Source organism: Leptodactylus fuscus, chromosome 3, assembly GCF_031893055.1.
Source record: "Leptodactylus fuscus isolate aLepFus1 chromosome 3, aLepFus1.hap2, whole genome shotgun sequence".
Taxonomy (NCBI): Eukaryota; Metazoa; Chordata; class Amphibia; order Anura; family Leptodactylidae; genus Leptodactylus; species Leptodactylus fuscus.
In genome coordinates, this window is record NC_134267.1 from 101,172,427 (window position 1) to 101,193,307 (window position 20,881).

The 20,881-nt window shown below is 44.0% G+C and overlaps 1 protein-coding gene across 1 annotated transcript in view; it reads left to right on the forward strand.

Moving 5' to 3' along the window:
- Positions 1-20,881, forward strand: part of MAN1A1 (mannosidase alpha class 1A member 1) — a 152,538-nt gene that overhangs the window by 61,978 nt on the left and 69,679 nt on the right. The window contains exon 4 of the mRNA XM_075268055.1: positions 4,090-4,170. Coding sequence (XP_075124156.1) covers positions 4,090-4,170 — 81 coding nt within the window. The remainder of the gene's footprint in view (positions 1-4,089; positions 4,171-20,881) is intronic.

The window sequence follows — 20,881 nt, forward strand, 5'->3', positions numbered from 1 at the left end:
TGTAAATCAACCGTGAAATCTCTGCTGGTGTGAAAATGATTCTAAATTTCACTTCAGGAAAAGTATTTTCCAGACTTCAAGCAGTGGCTTCTCCAGCACTTCAGTGTATGCTGGATATATTCCATGTAACCTAACTGGAATACATGGTCAAAATTCATATATAATGTCCAACCAACAGAAGTGCCCATTAATCTGAAGGGTGAGCATAGATACCAATGTAGAAGTATGGGAGCATTGGAGTGCTTCGGGATATTTTACAGTCATTTAAGTCTGACTTGCCTATTTGGTGTACTAGAATATTCTTATTCTTATCTATCTATATTGCTGTTCCTACAGAAGAACTTGGACTTTGCTCTGTTAATGCCGCTAACCGTCAGATTTAGATGCCATACACATATGCGTCACCCAAGGTGCAGTAACCTCTCTAGAGATTACCTTGCAGACTTGCTGTTCTGTCTTCCCTCTGCATTGATCTGCCCATAATGCTAGTCGGCCACCATTCTGGTAAATCTTACCTGTGCTTTTTGCTCAAAAGGAGATGGCAGCTTTAATAAAACCAGAAATACATGCCATTTTGGCATCTTCTGTACAACCCATTGTAAAACTACTCCATCTTGTGGATAGGACTTTATTTTGGACTGAGTTTGTGATGCTAGTGTGAACAGACCTTACAGCAGTGTCAAGTAACATACGGTTATGTAAAACTTCAGTATCTCTGCTACATTTTAATTTTCTCCTCCAATGTGAGTTGCCTTGTCGTCTTTCAGTGCTATGGTATGCTTAAGCCAAGGGCTTGATTGAAATCCTCTGTTCATCTAGGTTTGATTTCCATATTCCCTAAAGACTAGGTGAGCAAAGTAGGATAGTTCTTTGAAGCTGTACCAATGGGAGTGTTGTTGTGCTTGTGGCACCTCAATAGCTTCAAGCTAAGAGCTTAGAATACACTTTAGGCAGAATAAACACTGTTAAATTATAACATTGAGCGTTTCTAAATCAAAGGCTTCAATTTTAAGTTTTTCTTCTTGAAAATGTTTTGCTTTTTAAAATCTGTTCTACTCTATAAATGAACTTGCATAAGGATATTATACGAAAGTTTGGAAAATGTTTGCTCTCATTAATGTTAGTTTTTATTATGGACTGTTTAGGTTAAGGGCTCATGTACGCTGGTTTTGAGTATGTATGACTCCTTGACTGCTAAATAATTCAGTTTATAAATCCATGACAATAAATGGTGTCAAAGGGATTATAGAATCCCATTTTTGAAGACTTACATGTAGGAATAGCCTTAAGAAAGGTTATTCTTGTCCTACCTTTAGAAGTCTTCTCCGCATCGCGCTTTGGTAGATATCCCGGTTTTCTTCTGTATGCAAATGTTTTCTCGTAGCCCAGTGTTCAAACAGTTCTGGAGGCGTCCTCTGTGCTGCGAGAAAACTCTCCAGCACCGCCTTCATCTTCTACTGGCATGCCTCTCCACTACGTCCTCTGTGATGATTCTTCTTCCAACGGTTTCTTCTGGATTTAAACGTCACGCATGCGCAGTCTGCTCTGCTATCAGCAGACGTCTTCAGCCATTTTCTACTGGCTGCTTACATGAGTGTACTATGCATGCAGTACACTCATGTAAGCGGTCACAAGAAAATGGCCGCAGACATCTGCCCGATGGCAGAACCAACTGTGATTGTGTAAATCCAGAAGAAACAGTCGGAAGAATAATCATAGCAGAGGACATGGTGGAGAGACGTGCCAGAAGAAGATTGAGGCAGCGCTGAAGAGTTTTCTTGCAGTACAGGGGATGCCCCAGTACGAGTGCTGGGAACCGTCCAGAGTGCTGTGAGAAATCATTTGCATACTGAAGAACAATGGAAGGATATCTACCGAACGGCATCACGGAGAAGACTTCTAAACTAAAGGTAGGGGAAAAATAGCCTTTCTTAAGGCTATTCCTATGTTAGTCTTTAAAAAAAAAAAAAATTCTAATGATAGAATCCCTTTAAGCTACATTCACACAGCTGCTTAATGGATCATATTATATTTTTGAGTTTTCAAGGACCCCTGCATGCACTGTAGTGTATGGGGGATCCGTGAAAAATGGGAGCACTTTGGGTGAAAGACGCTGTGATAAATGGATGTTTTTCATGGTGGTTTTGCACCTCTTATCTGAATGTAGCCTTACTGTACATGTTTGTGTGTGTACATACACGCACGCACACACTTTATCTTAAAAAGTCAAATGAAATGACAGGTACGCTTTAACAGCCAGTGGGCAGTCCCTATTGCTGCAAGTGATCAGACTCTCCTACATAAACCCCTGTGTCTTGATTTGACAGTTCATTTGCCTTGACTAAGTAACTTGTCTTTATTGTTGCTCCCATACAACAATTAGCCGCCCAACCATTATACTAATACTATTCTATACTAATACTATACTACAAGAAATGACAAGTATACACAACCCACTCACAAGTCCCAAGTCTCCAGGCAGAGTCTACTTCTGACTCTCGATTATTATTTATTTATTATGCGCTTATAGCGCCATCATATTCCGCAGCACTTTACAGATCTTGTCAGTCACTGTCCCAAATAGGGCTCACAATCTACAGTCCCTATCAGTATGTCTTTGCGTGGGTTTCCTCCGGGTACTCCTGCTTCTTCCCACACACCAAACACTGGGAGAACATTCCAACTCCTTGCAGATGTTGCCTTTGGCAGACTCTCAATGCACGGATATCAAACCTCTTTGGCATGAGGTACTAATAAATCCCAAGAATTTCTTGATATTCCAGCAACCAGACGAGTCATGAAGTAAAATAAAACTTTTTTAATTAGTCCATAAAAAGGGGAAAAAAAAAACTCCAAGGTAGAAGTGCAAGAAACCACTTATGTGTTTCGGGGCAATGAGCCCCATAGTCATAGTATATACTATACCATTTTAGGCTCTGCAAACGGACATGGTTCTCCAGTAATAACCGCTGTTTGTTCTTTTTATCTCTTAATCTTGTTTTACACTGTAACTTTCTTCTTATTTAAATATAATTTACTTTCAAGAGCGATTTTGTACGGAAATACAGTGTAAATTGATATGTGCATATTTTAATTAGAACACATTAATATTTCATGTCTTTGTAATTCAAAGTATATTTTCATTATCGTGCCAAGCAGTTGTACCAAAATCAAACTTGTCTCTTCTTAGGTAATTGTGTTTCAGCCTTTTCGCGTTTCATTGTAAGATTTGTTAAGTGATAGTTATTTGCCGAGTTATCTCTTTAAAGACGTTCATGTCCATTTTAAGGCTACAGAAGTAGCACCAAAGCTTTGTATTCGGTTTGTTAATCTTCAATAGATTTCAATTAACTCTGTATTTGGATTATCCTCCCAATTTATCTCTAATTTTAAGAAGAAAAGCTTTTAGGATTATAGTAAAATGACAATTTGTGGTCATACATTTTTAATTATTGTAAAGACTTTGTATGCTGGCATTTTCCAAATTAAAGTGAAAATTAACACGGCACAAAACACTGCACAAAAGCTGCGAATGCTAAAATAGACTACCTGTTAAATAAATGTGTATATTTTTGACTAAAATGCATTTAGCAAACACGAATCCATCTTCTGAGCCTGTAATAACTGCTTTCTCAAACAAAAACTAGAGAAAATGTACTGACCTCTTTAAAGTGTATTTCCATACAAAATGTATCTAGACGTCATCGTTTCTATAAGTATACAACGTTCAGGGCCGTGATATAAAATATTACAGGAAAAACAGAAAATGTTAGCAGCTTTTGGACTGAGCAAGGCTTGGACTAATGCTCCCCGATAGAGGCATAGCACTATACATTTTGCTGCTTGTTGTACCTGGTATTGCAGCCCACTACTGATTTGGTGGCAGTAAGCTGTAGTATTGGGCACATCTGCTACAATACTGACCCTAGAAAGCCATGTATTGTATTGATGATAGCCATTTATGATTGGTACCATTCTACATGTTTATATTCCTAATACTGTTAAGTTTTCTGTTATCATCCACTTTCTTTACACTAATAATAAACCTTGTATATTTTGGTGACATTTATTGCTTTTCTCTTTTTGCAGAATGCTGAAGTGTCAGTCTTTGAAGTAAATATTCGTTTTGTTGGTGGCCTGTTGTCGGCCTATTATCTTTCTGGAGAAGAGGTAAGGGCTTTTGTTCATTTCACTTTTCCATCCAGTTGGGAGTTTCCTGGCTTTGATTTCTATGCCACTTTAGTGAGAGATAAATACATAATCCCTTCCCTTAAAGATGCCGGCTGAAGGAGAAGTTACATCATGTCAGACGGGATACTATGTCTCATTAAGGAGACATCACCTCATGGTGTGCAGCGACATCTTACACCATGCATGTCCTACAAAGGTTTCTGGGAAAAGAATATACAATTAAGTCTAAGAGAATCGCTGCCATGGGAAATAGCTGATAGGCAGGGGTCCAGGGACCCTCAACGATCTTCAACTGGTGACTCATCCATGATTTAACATAGACTACAGGACCTTTCTGAAGCCTGAGAAAGGAACACAGTTAAGGACTAAAACATTGCAATAGAATAAATCTTCATCCATTTGTGGAGTGCTGTCCATCTTTTGCATTACTAACCTTGGATCATATGCCGGATCTTTAGGATTTGTACCCACCTGCTGAGTCAGGTTATGTTTTGGGGGGTGTGTGTGTGTGGATAGATAGATAGATAGATAGATAGATAGATAGATAGATAGATAGATAGATAATACTTATAATATATACTCAATTATACTTGGAGTGTGTGTGTATATATGTGTGCGTGTGTGTATGTGTGTGTGTATATGTATATATATATATATATATATATATATATATATATACACATATACATACATACAAGCACATATATATACATACATACATACATACACACACACACACACACACACACACACACACACACACACACACACACACACACTCAAAGTATAATTGAATATTTTACCTTTATTACGATTAATGAAAATTATTTTAACAGTCTTGCGTTTACATTCCAAGCTCTCCTATCTATAAACCATCTAAGCAAAATTTAGCGGCATGGCATAAAGTTATATATGATACACAGTGCCAAGGCAGCACATTGGTGAATATTTTCCAGGATTCCCTCATGATGGTTTGGGACAACTCCCATAAGGAGTGCCATATCAGGAAGTAACCACAATCTTTAACAATAAGTATATAAGAAAAAATAGGGATATTCCTCAATTAAAATAGCAACACACAGCAGTGCACGGAGTTCTAACTAAAAGCCTTCCACTTTATGAAAATTAAACATTTCTGCAGCTTCATTCAGGCTGTCCACCCACATAAGTATACAATTGTTTGAATGTGTAATAATCTTTCTGAGTAATGCTATTCACCTTTTCACAATACTCATTTTATTTGCTGTATTATATAATGCTGCCTAAATCATTTTATCTACAAGAAGCATTACTGAAATCCGTTCCAGGAAAATGTCAGGGTCACATCAGCCACAAGATAATGTCCATGTGGATCCTGTAAAGACTCGTACATTTATGGATAACACTTGCTGGGAAAGCAAAGTCTAGAATCATTTCAAGTGCAATTTCTGTGTCTGCCATCAATACTCTTTGTTACAGCTATGATTATACATATGGCTGTTAATTAACCAGGTATACATAGGTTTCCCATAGTAACCAATCAACCTAATTATTGGAAGAGGCTACAGTAGGAGACAATCGAGTAGGCTTCAGTTTTTCTTTTGTATCCTATTGAAGAACTGGATCCAGATGGATCCTGTTTTGTTTTTTTTTGTTTTTTGTTTTGTTTTTTCCTTCTGTACAGTGGAAGTTGGGGTAATGGACATGACTGGATTAGTCATCTTGGAGTCAAAAATGGTACCCTTCAGCTGATAAGTGTGAACTTAGCTTTACACTGACACCCAGTGGCGTACCTACCTTATAGACAGAGTATGTAGCTTCTAAAGGACCCATGGGGGAGGTGGTTCCAGTGCGGTTTCTGCTTCCCAACTCTAATTCATTGAATTTTCCTGCAGCCTTCACTAGGGGAACAAAGAGTAAGAAAATGTTAACAGCTATCACGGAACTCAATGGTAGTTGTATTAATTCCTATTCACAGAGCTCTCCCTAGTGGTGGCTGTAGGTAGCAAGCTTTATCTGAGCCCTGTAGTGGATATTTCTCAATGTTTGATTAAAATATTAAAGATTTTGGGACTGATTTATAAAAGGCTTGTCAAGTCACAATTTTTAGTACACACCACAAAAATTGTGGTTATTCCTCAGTTTCCACTGCATTCCCCATTTGCCTTCAAAGTGGGGAGGCAGCAGGGCTTTGGCACTGAGGTGGCACTTTTCACCTTGACGTGGTTGTTAACCCATTAACTGCTTTTTTTTTTTTTTTTTTTTTTTTTTATAATAAATATGGGAACTGACTGTGAAAATGACCTCATGTTTTAAGGCAATGCATGCACGTGATTAGTTTAGGTTTCCTATCACGGAAGACATCCTGCTGGAGCATGTGAATGTCCTGTTTCTATTCCTCAATGGCAGATGGCGTTTGTAGGTGGGTTAAAGTACCCAGTCCTCAATTGGGGATCACGGCAGTTAATGGGTTAATTAAAACTGACATGCTATATTCCAGCCTTAGCAAATGAGCACCATAATAATAAAGCACCAGTGTGAACGTAGAATAATTTATAGAAGTATTTTTTTTCATCTTGACTAAAAGAGCAGTGTGAACATATTATAAATGTTATCACGAAGTGATAATTGCTGCATGTGTTTCATTTGATAAGTCTATGTGATCCTGACTTCAAATAATATCATCATGGAAATGTTTAATCATTTCATGTGAATACGATCTACAAATAAGATTGCAAGTTGCTTCTTTGTATTGAAAGCAGCCATGTTTGATAAGGTGTGCCTACAATTCTATGGGCCAAACCATACATATCAGGTATTTTCCTGTAGATGTGTTGCTTTTCCCAAGCAATAGTGTGTCTTTGGACCTATTATGCAGGCCTACAATGACTACAGGAACATAACATTGCTTTGTGCGTTAACGTTGGGTAGCTGTTTTGATGGCGTTCTTTACAGCCAGTGATGGATATTTCTCACTTTTAATCTCTTACTGTGCTTTGTAGAATTTGCTTATTTATGGATTTTCAGTATAACAATGTCCTTCACTGACACTGAAACCTCAGTATAAATGGAGGGGTTTATTCAGGATGGAGTGCTTGAATAAGCTTTTCCATGTCTTGTTCTAGCAAAGCCATTTTCCACTCATTATCTTCGTTCTCAAACTACAATATTCAACACAGAAGATGCTCTTCGTACTATTAAGCAGTCTGCACATTTCTGAAACCCAGCCCTTGTACACAAACAATAAGATGCCTCCAGTAAAATGCTCCTGTTTGGCCAAACATCAGTGGAGGAAATCTGTCATATTAATTTTGGGTTTCTGCAATACTCTTTGGCTGCTCCGCTTATATCTGACAGTGGCCTGGAGGAAGAAAGATGCCTTTCCCATTCTAGAAAGAAGGATCTCTGTGCCCTTCACTGAGATGCTACAATTCTGATATGCTACAAAACACAGCTTTTGCTGCACAATCCGTTTTCTGTTGATGGAGCGGTTCAGTTTTGAGGCTCTTCACAAGAGGTAAACTTATGACAATAACAAGAGAATAGCGATGCATAACAATGTGTATTGGGAATAACAAAAGCTAATAACTTTGCTTCAAAATGCTGAAAATGGCAAAAAAGCAAAAGAAGAATAAAGTATAATGTTACCTTATTGAGTCAGTCCGTTTGGTATAATATCTAGCGATCTGTAATTTTGTCATAGTAAAAAGTTGTGCTTAAAGGCATTTATTTTATTTTTTTTATTAAATTTCATTATATTGGCTAGAAAACATTTTTAAATGGGTCTTTATTAAAAATTGTGCTTGCTTTTAATTCTGCAGCTTTCACTTATTCTGATGTAGTGCAAGCTGCTCTTTCCCCTTCTCGTAGCAATCCATCTGAAAACTGCCTGACTGTTCATTTTGTCAGTGTTTTCTCTGTTATCATAAGGCTGAGTTCAGAGTTTTTTGGACAGGATTTTGACGCAGAATCCGGCAACACAAAACGGCTCCCATTGACTTCAGTGGGAGCTGTTCACTTCTTTTTTTCCACCAGCGGCTTTTTCCTACACTGCACTGGCATCCACTAGCGGCTGGCCGCAGGAGGCGGTTTTTGGATACGGATTTTGAGGCGGCCTTCGCGTCAAAATCCAGTCCAAAAAACTCTGAACTCAGCCTAAGGGCTCATGACCACTCATTTAAGCTGAATTCTAATCTTATTAGAAAGAAGGTATCCTTGTTTTTCTATAGACTTCTGAAATGAGCACAAAAGGAGGTTGCTCTATAACATGGTGGATGAAACGCCCACAGAATCCCTTCAGGCTGGCCAGCCAAGTACACCCCCTTAGGGTTTCTATTCATTACACAGGGTGGGGCAGGGTGACCCAAATAAGCTGTAAGGCGTCTTTAATAGTCGCTTTAACGTTATAAGTGGAAATATAAGTTACATCTTTAATCTTGACCTGTTTGAGAGACTGTTATTGTGATTTGTAGTACATGAGAAAATGTTCCTTGTCAAAGTTTTTTTGTGTTGTGAATGACAGACAGGAGGAAGCTTATGGGAAATGGTTTGTCATCTGACATGACAGGTGCTGCATGCACAGATGTCAGCTCTCCCCGAAAGGGTTGATTGTAGGAATCAGGATGAACAGCTTTCAACTGGGCATAAAAATCTGTTTTGTTTTGGAGCTGGCAGATTTAAGGGCACACGACAGAACCTCATTATCATTGTCACACACTTGGGTTAATTTTCCAATCACTTCTCGGATCTACAGTTTCAGAATCCTAAATCATTTCTACTGTGTAAGCATGACAAAATCTTAAACTGTGTATTGATTTCCGAATAATGGTTGTGAGCTGAAAAAGAAATGGACCGCTTCTGGCAATACACTGTATTTTGTATACCAGCTGAAGTATACGCTGTATTAACATTCCCATCTGTGTAAAGAATAAGCAACACAGCCAAATTTATTTTATTTTTTTTTAATATTCACTGCTTTGGCCAAAAGATGTATCACAACTGTACTATTCAGACAGAAGGTCAAGGATTTTTGCCCTTTCACAAGATGGGTAAATTTAAACGGTTTGTTGTTGTGCCATTTATAGCGATATATATAACAAGTGACACTCTGCTGCAGCAGCCTGGGTTAAAAACTTTGCAATTCTCAGAGGTTTAACCCTTTATCTAGCAACTGCAACAAGAGGTTGGTCACTCCTTTAGGTCCCCAGCTATCGGAAGCAGGGCTTTAGAGAGTGCTTGTCAGTGCTACTATGACAAGCATAACACACTACCGTAAAGAAGTTTTAGGGTCAGTTCACACGTGAACCGTCCGCGTGGGTTTGACACAGAGAGAGACGCGGCGAGATGCGTCTCTCTCTGGTCAAAACCCGCCTGCCGCGACCATCGCGGTCGCGGCTTTCCCCTCCTATGTCGGCTCAAATGAATGGGCCGATACAGGAGGGTGCTGCCGCTAGCGCGCCGCAGCTTCCGCCTGAAGATAGGGCATGACGCTGCTTTTCTCCGCTAGCAGCAGCCCGCTGCTAGCGGAAAAAAGAAGCCCGGCGGTCTGCATAGGCCACCATTGTAAAGGGGTGGATTTTGAAGCGAAATCAGCTGTCAAAATCCGCCCCTTTGCCCACGTGTGAACTAGCCCTTAGGTTCTCAAGTTCATATCCCCCTACTTGGACTTAAAAAAAAAAAAAAAAAAAATCCCTTTTAACATCTTTTATTATTGAGATGAACTATACAGTTCATTAAAATGGTTGAGTAAAAATAACAATTTGTTTAAAAAAAATTGTGTAAAACCAATAAAACAGTGTAGTAACCCACAAGATAAAAGTGAAATCATTTTAATGCACAGTAACCACATCAAAATGAAACTCAAATAAAACTAGAATTGCTCCCCCCCCCCCCTCCATTTTCCACCCAGTGTCAGTTTAAAGGGGCTCTATCACTGAATTTTTGATATTTTAGATAAACATATGACTGAAGGTAGTAACGTCATCACAGGGACAAGCCAGTCACAGAGCAGTAGTGACGTCATCACAGGTCCCTTTCCAGAAACAGGGTAGAGACAGAGCTGGTGAATCGAAAGCAGGAGGAGGAGGGAGTTACATAGAAGAACTCCAGAGAAGGGCGTGAACAGAGTATGGCGTGAGGTGTGCATGGGAATGCCCACGGTGCATGGTAGGGCTCATTTACATATACGTTTAAAAAGTAATTCATTAAAACGGGGGGTGGGGGGGTCTTTTAACAAACGATTAGCAGGACTTGAATAGCCTTTTTAAAAGTTAGAGGCTATTAAAAAAAACAAAAACAAAAAAAACACATACAGCACAGTTAACAGATTAAGTTATAGTACTTGGGGTCCACAAGACCTAAAATAAAATTCTGTTTTCTTATTCTGCAGTGTCTAAGCTTTCCATCTGAGAGATGTGCTGTGTTGCCCAAGCAATGTTGTAGAAGCCATGTGTTGCTTACCCACCTGTTGAGAGCTACTATACTATTGTGTGTGAGTGACACCAGGGAGATGACACATTACTAGATCTTTAGTACTGTGGTCACAAACATTATTACTGGCTCTTAAAATGGAGGCTGTATCAGTTCGTCATATCTTTAATAGGCTTTCTTTTTAATATTTAATGTACTTCTAAGGGCACTTGTGACCTATAAAGTGCTTTGGGCCTCTGCTTTCATAGACTGATCAGCCTGCAAACACTTGTGCCTTATATATGGTTATTAAGAGCGTTTTCAGCGGCATGGGTCTGCGGTCGTGCAGTCCCCGAGAATCTTCATACTTGCTTCTCTGTATGAGCAGCGTTTGCTGATAAGTGTGTTCTATAATTTGGGTATTTGTTTTCCATTAGTGACTATTACTAGATGTTTTCTGGCTTTTCTCACAATTATATTTACCCTGAGAATATTTATAAATGACCGCTTGTAAGGACATTCTGCCTGTGTTGGGGCAAAGGTGTATTGTCCAGAGCTGGTTTCATCTCTTCAGTCGGAGTATTGATCAGATTAGGCAGATTGTAACACAAGACAGATATCTGCAGCATGCATGGTTAGGGTATGTAGGCACATTACACACATCTGGATTCTGTTTTTACAAGTCATTAGGTGTGGGTCTGCAGAATACATGGAGAGCTCATCTCTTCTACTTTCTATACATGGCTCCTTATTAGAGATGAGCGAACAGTGTTCTATCGAACACATGTTCGATCGGATATCAGGGTGTTCGCCATGTTCGAATCGAATCGAACACCGCGTGGTAAAGTGCGCCAAAATTCGATTCCCCTCCCACCTTCCCTGGCGCCTTTTTTGCACCAATAACAGCGCAGGGGAGGTGGGACAGGAACTACGACACTGGGGGCATTGAAAAAAATTGGAAAAAGTCATTGGCTGCCGAAATCAGGTGACCTCCATTTTAGACGAATAGTGGATTTCAAATCCGGGTCATATGAGAATGTGAACTTTGTGACTATGAGACAGGGATAGCTGTACAGGCAGGGATAGCTAGGGATAACCTTTATTTAGGGGGGAATGTTATTAAAAATAACTTTTTGGGGCTCTATCGGGTGTGTAATTGTGATTTTTGTGAGATAAACTTTTTCCCATAGGGATGCATTGGCCAGCGCTGATTGGCCGAATTCCGTACTCTGGCCAATCAGTGCTGGCCAATGCATTCTATTAGCTTGATGAAGCAGAGTGTGCACAAGGGTTCAAGCGCACCCTCGGCTCTGATGTAGCAGAGCTGAGGCTGCACAAGGGTTCAAGCGCACCCTCGGCTCTGATGTAGGAGAGCCGAGGGTGCACTTGAACCCTTGTGCACCCTCGGCTCTGCTACATCAGAGCCGAGGGTGCGCTTGAACCCTTGTGCACACTCTGCTTCATCAAGCTAATAGAATGCATTGGCCAGCGCTGATTGGCCAATGCATTCTATTAGCCCGATGAAGTAGAGCTGAATGTGTGTGCTAAGCACACACATTCAGCACTGCTTCATCACGCCAATACAATGCATTAGCCAGTGCTGATTGGCCAGAGTACGGAATTCGGCCAATCAGCGCTGGCTCTGCTGGAGGAGGCGGAGTCTAAGATCGCTCCACACCGGTCTCCATTCAGGTCCGACCTTAGACTCCGCCTCCTCCAGCAGAGCCAGCGCTGATTGGCCGAATTCCGTACTCTGGCCAATCAGCACTGGCTAATGCATTGTATTGGCGTGATGAAGCAGTGCTGAATGTGTGTGCTTAGCACACACATTCAGCTCTACTTCATCGGGCTAATAGAATGCATTGGCCAGCGCTGATTGGCCAGAGTACGGAATTCGGCCAATCAGCGCTGGCTCTGCTGGAGGAGGCGGAGTCTAAGATCGCTCCACACCAGTCTCCATTCAGGTCCGACCTTAGACTCCGCCTCCTCCAGCAGAGCCAGCGCTGATTGGCCGAATTCCGTACTCTGGCCAATCAGCACTGGCTAATGCATTGTATTGGCGTGATGAAGCAGTGCTGAATGTGTGTGCTTAGCACACACATTCAGCTCTACTTCATCGGGCTAATAGAATGCATTGGCCAATCAGCGCTGGCCAATGCATTCTATTAGCGTGAACTGAGTTTGCACAGGGGTTCTAGTGCACCCTCGGCTCTGCTACATCAGATTGCTACATCTGATGTAGCAGTGCCGAGTGTGCATCAGATGTGTAGTTGAGCAAAACTGACTCAGCACTGCTAAGTCTCTGCATTCGCATAGGAATGCATTGGCCAGCCTTCGGCCAATCAGCGCTGGCTCTGCCGGAGGAGGCGGAGTCTAAGGTCGGACCTGAATGGAGACTGGTGTGGAGCGATCTTAGACTCCGCCTCCTCCAGCAGAGCCAGCGCTGATTGGTCGAGTTCCGTACTCTGGCCAATCAGCACTGGCCAATGCATTTCTATGGGGAAAAGTTAGCTTGCGAAAATCGCAAACTGACAGGGATTTCCATGAAATAAAGTGACTTTTATGCCCCCAGACATGCTTCCCCTGCTGTCCCAGTGTCATTCCAGGGTGTTGGTATCATTTCCTGGGGTGTCATAGTGGACTTGGTGACCCTCCAGACACGAATTTGGGTTTCCCCCTTAACGAGTTTATGTTCCCCATAGACTATAATGGGGTTCGAAACCCATTCGAACACTCGAACAGTGAGCGGCTGTTCGAATCGAATTTCGAACCTCGAACATTTTAGTGTTCGCTCATCTCTACTCCTTATCTGTAGAGATGAGCGAACAGTGTTCTATCGAACACATGTTCGATCGGATATCAGGGTGTTCGCCATGTTCGAATCGAATCGAACACCACGTGGTAAAGTGCGCCAAAATTCGATTCCCCTCCCACCTTCCCTGGCGCCTTTTTTGCACCAATAACAGCGCAGGGGAGGTGGGACAGGAACTACGACACTGGGGGCATTGAAAAAAATTGGAAAAAGTCATTGGCTGCCGAAATCAGGTGACCTCCATTTTAGACGAATAGTGGATTTCAAATCCGGGTCATATGAGAATGTGAACTTTGTGACTATGAGACAGGGATAGCTGTACAGGCAGGGATAGCTAGGGATAACCTTTATTTAGGGGGGAATGTTATTAAAAATAACTTTTTGGGGCTCTATCGGGTGTGTAATTGTGATTTTTGTGAGATAAACTTTTTCCCATAGGGATGCATTGGCCAGCGCTGATTGGCCGAATTCCGTACTCTGGCCAATCAGTGCTGGCCAATGCATTCTATTAGCTTGATGAAGCAGAGTGTGCACAAGGGTTCAAGCGCACCCTCGGCTCTGATGTAGCAGAGCCGAGGCTGCACAAGGGTTCAAGCGCACCCTCGGCTCTGATGTAGGAGAGCCGAGGGTGCACTTGAACCCTTGTGCACCCTCAGCTCTGCTACATCAGAGCCGAGGGTGCGCTTGAACCCTTGTGCACACTCTGCTTCATCAAGCTAATAGAATGCATTGGCCAGCGCTGATTGGCCAATGTATTCTATTAGCCTGATGAAGTAGAGCTGAATGTGTGTGCTAAGCACACACATTCAGCTCTACTTCATCGGGCTAATAGAATGCATTGGCCAGCGCTGATTGGCCAGAGTACGGAACTCGACCAATCAGCGCTGGCTCTGCTGGAGGAGGCGGAGTCTAAGATCGCTCCACACCAGTCTCCATTCAGGTCCGACCTTAGACTCCGCCTCCTCCGGCAGAGCCAGCGCTGATTGGCCGAAGGCTGGCCAATGCATTCCTATGCGAATGCAGAGACTTAGCAGTGCTGAGTCAGTTTTGCTCAACTACACATCTGATGCACACTCGGCACTGCTACATCAGATGTAGCAATCTGATGTAGCAGAGCCGAGGGTGCACTAGAACCCCTGTGCAAACTCAGTTCACGCTAATAGAATGCATTGGCCAGCGCTGATTGGCCAATGCATTCTATTAGCCCGATGAAGTAGAGCTGAATGTGTGTGCTAAGCACACACATTCAGCACTGCTTCATCAAGCCAATACAATGCATTAGCCAGTGCTGATTGGCCAGAGTACGGAATTCGGCCAATCAGCGCTGGCTCTGCTGGAGGAGGCGGAGTCTAAGGTCGCTCCACACCAGTCTCCATTCAGGTCCGACCTTAGACTCCGCCTCCTCCGGCAGAGCCAGCGCTGATTGGCCGAAGGCTGGCCAATGCATTCCTATGCGAATGCATACTTAGCAGTGCTGAGTCAGTTTTGCTCAACTACACATCTGATGCACACTCGGCACTGCTACATCAGATGTAGCAATCTGATGTAGCAGAGCCGAGGGTGCACTAGAACCCCTGTGCAAACTCAGTTCACGCTAATAGAATGCATTGGCCAGCGCTGATTGGCCAATGCATTCTATTAGCCCGATGAAGTAGAGCTGAATGTGTGTGCTAAGCACACACATTCAGCACTGCTTCATCAAGCCAATACAATGCATTAGCCAGTGCTGATTGGCCAGAGTACGGAATTCGGCCAATCAGCGCTGGCTCTGCTGGAGGAGGCGGAGTCTAAGGTCGGACCTGAATGGAGACTGGTGTGGAGCGATCTTAGACTCCGCCTCCTCCAGCAGAGCCAGCGCTGATTGGTCGAGTTCCGTACTCTGGCCAATCAGCGCTGGCCAATGCATTCTATTAGCCCGATGAAGTAGAGCTGAATGTGTGTGCTTAGCACACACATTCAGCTCTACTTCATCAGGCTAATAGAATACATTGGCCAATCAGCGCTGGCCAATGCATTCTATTAGCTTGATGAAGCAGAGTGTGCACAAGGGTTCAAGCGCACCCTCGGCTCTGATGTAGCAGAGCTGAGGGTGCACAAGGGTTCAAGTGCACCCTCGGCTCTCCTACATCAGAGCCGAGGGTGCGCTTGAACCCTTGTGCACACTCTGCTTCATCAAGCTAATAGAATGCATTGGCCAGCACTGATTGGCCAGAGTACGGAATTCGGCCAATCAGCGCTGGCCAATGCATTCTATTAGCCCGATGAAGTAGAGCTGAATGTGTGTGCTAAGCACACACATTCAGCACTGCTTCATCACGCCAATACAATGCATTAGCCAGTGCTGATTGGCCAGAGTACGGAATTCGGCCAATCAGCGCTGGCTCTGCTGGAGGAGGCGGAGTCTAAGATCGCTCCACACCAGTCTCCATTCAGGTCCGACCTTAGACTCCGCCTCCTCCAGCAGAGCCAGCGCTGATTGGTCGAGTTCCGTACTCTGGCCAATCAGCGCTGGCCAATGCATTCTATTAGCCCGATGAAGTAGAGCTGAATGTGTGTGCTTAGCACACACATTCAGCTCTACTTCATCGGGCTAATAGAATGCATTGGCCAGCGCTGATTGGCCGAATTCCGTACTCTGGCCAATCAGCACTGGCTAATGCATTGTATTGGCTTGATGAAGCAGTGCTGAATGTGTGTGCTTAGCACACACATTCAGCTCTACTTCATCGGGCTAATAGAATGCATTGGCCAATCAGCGCTGGCCAATGCATTCTATTAGCGTGAACTGAGTTTGCACAGGGGATCTAGTGCACCCTCGGCTCTGCTACATCAGATTGCTACATCTGATGTAGCAGTGCCGAGTGTGCATCAGATGTGTAGTTGAGCAAAACTGACTCAGCACTGCTAAGTCTGCATTCGCATAGGAATGCATTGGCCAGCCTTCGGCCAATCAGCGCTGGCTCTGCCGGAGGAGGCGGAGTCTAAGGTCGGACCTGAATGGAGACTGGTGTGGAGCGACCTTAGACTCCGCCTCCTCCAGCAGAGCCAGCGCTGATTGGCCGAATTCCGTACTCTGGCCAATCAGCACTGGCTAATGCATTGTATTGGCTTGATGAAGCAGTGCTGAATGTGTGTGCTTAGCACACACATTCAGCTCTACTTCATCGGGCTAATAGAATGCATTGGCCAGCGCTGATTGGCCGAATTCCGTACTCTGGCCAATCAGCACTGGCTAATGCATTGTATTGGCTTGATGAAGCAGTGCTGAATGTGTGTGCTTAGCACACACATTCAGCTCTACTTCATCGGGCTAACAGAATGCATTGGCCAATCAGCGCTGGCCAATGCATTCTATTAGCGTGAACTGAGTTTGCACAGGGGTTCTAGTGCACCCTCGGCTCTGCTACATCAGATTGCTACATCTGATGTAGCAGTGCCGAGTGTGCATCAGATGTGTAGTTGAGCAAAACTGACTCAGCACTGCTAAGTCTGCATTCGCATAGGAATGCATTGGCCAGCCTTCGGCCAATCAGCGCTGGCTCTGCCGGAGGAGGCGGAGTCTAAGGTCGGACCTGAATGGAGACTGGTGTGGAGCGACCTTAGACTCCGCCTCCTCCAGCAGAGCCAGCGCTGATTGGCCGAATTCCGTACTCTGGCCAATCAGCACTGGCTAATGCATTGTATTGGCTTGATGAAGCAGTGCTGAATGTGTGTGCTTAGCACACACATTCAGCTCTACTTCATCGGGCTAATAGAATGCATTGGCCAGCGCTGATTGGCCGAATTCCGTACTCTGGCCAATCAGCACTGGCTAATGCATTGTATTGGCTTGATGAAGCAGTGCTGAATGTGTGTGCTTAGCACACACATTCAGCTCTACTTCATCGGGCTAATAGAATGCATTGGCCAATCAGCGCTGGCCAATGCATTCTATTAGCGTGAACTGAGTTTGCACAGGGGTTCTAGTGCACCCTCGGCTCTGCTACATCAGATTGCTACATCTGATGTAGCAGTGCCGAGTGTGCATCAGATGTGTAGTTGAGCAAAACTGACTCAGCACTGCTAAGTCTGCATTCGCATAGGAATGCATTGGCCAGCCTTCGGCCAATCAGCGCTGGCTCTGCCGGAGGAGGCGGAGTCTAAGGTCGGACCTGAATGGAGACTGGTGTGGAGCTATCTTAGACTCCGCCTCCTCCAGCAGAGCCAGCGCTGATTGGTCGAGTTCCGTACTCTGGCCAATCAGCACTGGCCAATGCATTTCTATGGGGAAAAGTTAGCTTGCGAAAATCGCAAACTGACAGGGATTTCCATGAAATAAAGTGACTTTTATGCCCCCAGACATGCTTCCCCTGCTGTCCCAGTGTCATTCCAGGGTGTTGGTATCATTTCCTGGGGTGTCATAGTGGACTTGGTGACCCTCCAGACACGAATTTGGGTTTCCCCCTTAACGAGTTTATGTTCCCCATAGACTATAATGGGGTTCGAAACCCATTCGAACACTCGAACAGTGAGCGGCTGTTCGAATCGAATTTCGAACCTCGAACATTTTAGTGTTCGCTCATCTCTACTTATCTGTAAACGTCATGTCTATTAATACGAATCTTTGTAAAGCATTAGAATGTGCTTTCGTGAATATTCATAGAGCTGTTATGATGCCTTTGGCCACAGGTGTGTGTAAACAGGTTTCTAAGACTAAACAGTTGATGTTAGGTACTTGGATCAAAGTCCTTTTAAAACCTAGCAAATAGAGATGAGCGAACACTAAAATGTTCGAGGTTCGAAATTTGATTCGAACAGCCGCTCACTGTTCGAGTGTTCGAATGGGTTTCGAACCCCATTATAGTCTATGGGGAACATAAACTCGTTAAGGGGGAAACCCAAATTCGTGTCTGGAGGGTCACCAAGTCCACTATGACACCCCAGGAAATGATACCAACACCCTGGAATGACACTGGGACAGCAGGGGAAGCATGTCTGGGGGCATAAAAGTCACTTTATTTCATGGAAATCCCTGTCAGTTTGCGATTTTCGCAAGCTAACTTTTCCCCATAGAAATGCATTGGCCAGTGCTGATTGGCCAGAGTACGGAACTCGACCAATCAGCGCTGGCTCTGCTGGAGGAGGCGGAGTCTAAGATCGCTCCACACCAGTCTCCATTCAGGTCCGACCTTAGACTCCGCCTCCTCCGGCAGAGCCAGCGCTGATTGGCCGAAGGCTGGCCAATGCATTCCTATGCGAATGCAGAGACTTAGCAGTGCTGAGTCAGTTTTGCTCAACTACACATCTGATGCACACTCGGCACTGCTACATCAGATGTAGCAATCTGATGTAGCAGAGCCGAGGGTGCACTAGAACCCCTGTGCAAACTCAGTTCACGCTAATAGAATGCATTGGCCAGCGCTGATTGGCCAATGCATTCTATTAGCCCGATGAAGTAGAGCTGAATGTGTGTGCTAAGCACACACATTCAGCACTGCTTCATCACGCCAATACAATGCATTAGCCAGTGCTGATTGGCCAGAGTACGGAATTCGGCCAATCAGCGCTGGCTCTGCTGGAGGAGGCGGAGTCTAAGGTCGGACCTGAATGGAGACTGGTGTGGAGCGATCTTAGACTCCGCCTCCTCCAGCAGAGCCAGCGCTGATTGGCCGAATTCCGTACTCTGGCCAATCAGCACTGGCTAATGCATTGTATTGGCGTGATGAAGCAGTGCTGAATGTGTGTGCTTAGCACACACATTCAGCTCTACTTCATCGGGCTAATAGAATGCATTGGCCAATCAGCGCTGGCCAATGCATTCTATTAGCTTGATGAAGCAGAGTGTGCACAAGGGTTCAAGCGCACCCTCGGCTCTGATGTAGCAGAGCCGAGGGTGCACAAGGGTTCAAGTGCACCCTCGGCTCTCCTACATCAGAGCCGAGGGTGCGCTTGAACCCTTGTGCAGCCTCAGCTCTGCTACATCAGAGCCGAGGGTGCGCTTGAACCCTTGTGCACACTCTGCTTCATCAAGCTAATAGAATGCATTGGCCAGCACTGATTGGCCAGAGTACGGAATTCGGCCAATCAGCGCTGGCCAATGCATCCCTATGGGAAAAAGTTTCTCACAAAAATCACAATTACACACCCGATAGAGCCCCAAAAAGTTATTTTTAATAACATTCCCCCCTAAATAAAGGTTATCCCTAGCTATCCCTGCCTGTACAGCTATCCCTGTCTCATAGTCACAAAGTTCACATTCTCATATGACCCGGATTTGAAATCCACTATTCGTCTAAAATGGAGGTCACCTGATTTCGGCAGCCAATGACTTTTTCCAATTTTTTTCAATGCCCCCAGTGTCGTAGTTCCTGTCCCACCTCCCCTGCGCTGTTATTGGTGCAAAAAAGGCGCCAGGGAAGGTGGGAGGGGAATCGAATTTTGGCGCACTTTACCACGCGGTGTTCGATTCGATTCGAACATGGCGAACACCCTGATATCCGATCGAACATGTGTTCGATAGAACACTGTTCGCTCATCTCTACTAGCAAAGTGTAGCAGGATTTGTTTACTGGAACCCATTGTTCATTACCTGTATACTTATATACAGAAAGCTCATTCTGAATCCAGAAGTAAGAATGCTGAAATGGGCTAGTTCACACGGAGTCAAACGGGTTGGATTTTTACGTGGAATCCGCGTCAGAATCCGGCACAAAAAAAACCGCCTCCCATTGAAATCAATGGGAGCCAGTCATTTCCTTTTTACGCAAGTGGTGTGTTCCCACTCGCATAAAATTGAAGCGAGCTGCCCATTCTTCAGGCGGATTCCGTGGCTGATTCAGCCACAGACATCCACCTCGCAACACCTCCCTCCCGACTAGGCCCATTCATTTGGACCTAATTCGGAGTGGAAAACCGCGACTGTTGGAAGCCGCGACAGTTGCGGCTAGCCACGGCAGGCGCATTTTGGTCCGGATTCTGACGCGGCTTCGCGCGTCAAAATGCAGACCGTTTTACTCCGTGTGAACTAGGCACAGGACAAAGGGCTGGGCTTTATTTTCCCCGCATGTATAGTTGTGAGGTGTTACACATGCTGGGAAAATATATTATTATATGAAGCAGCAGTTATTAACATTTGTTAAACTTTACCTATTTGTACGCCAGCCTTTATAAAGGTTGTGACGTATGCAAGGTGTCTGTGTGTCCGATTAAAAATCTACGATAGGTGAGAACTGGCATAGATTTACTGTATAACTTATTCTAGAAAACTAGGCCTGCACGCTCTGCTGATACTTGATGAAAATTGCCAGGTATACACAGAACGGATGTGCTGCACATTTGGCATAAAAAGGGCCTTGCGCCAAATTCTACCACAGTAAACTAATTCCTCTCGACAGGTTCCTTTTAAAACGAATGTCCCTTTTCTGTGGCAGTTTTAAAAATTGTAACTTAGGTTAGGAAATGGTGATCAGATGAGCCTAGAGCCGACTGTTTCTTCTGGCCTTAGCCTCTGCT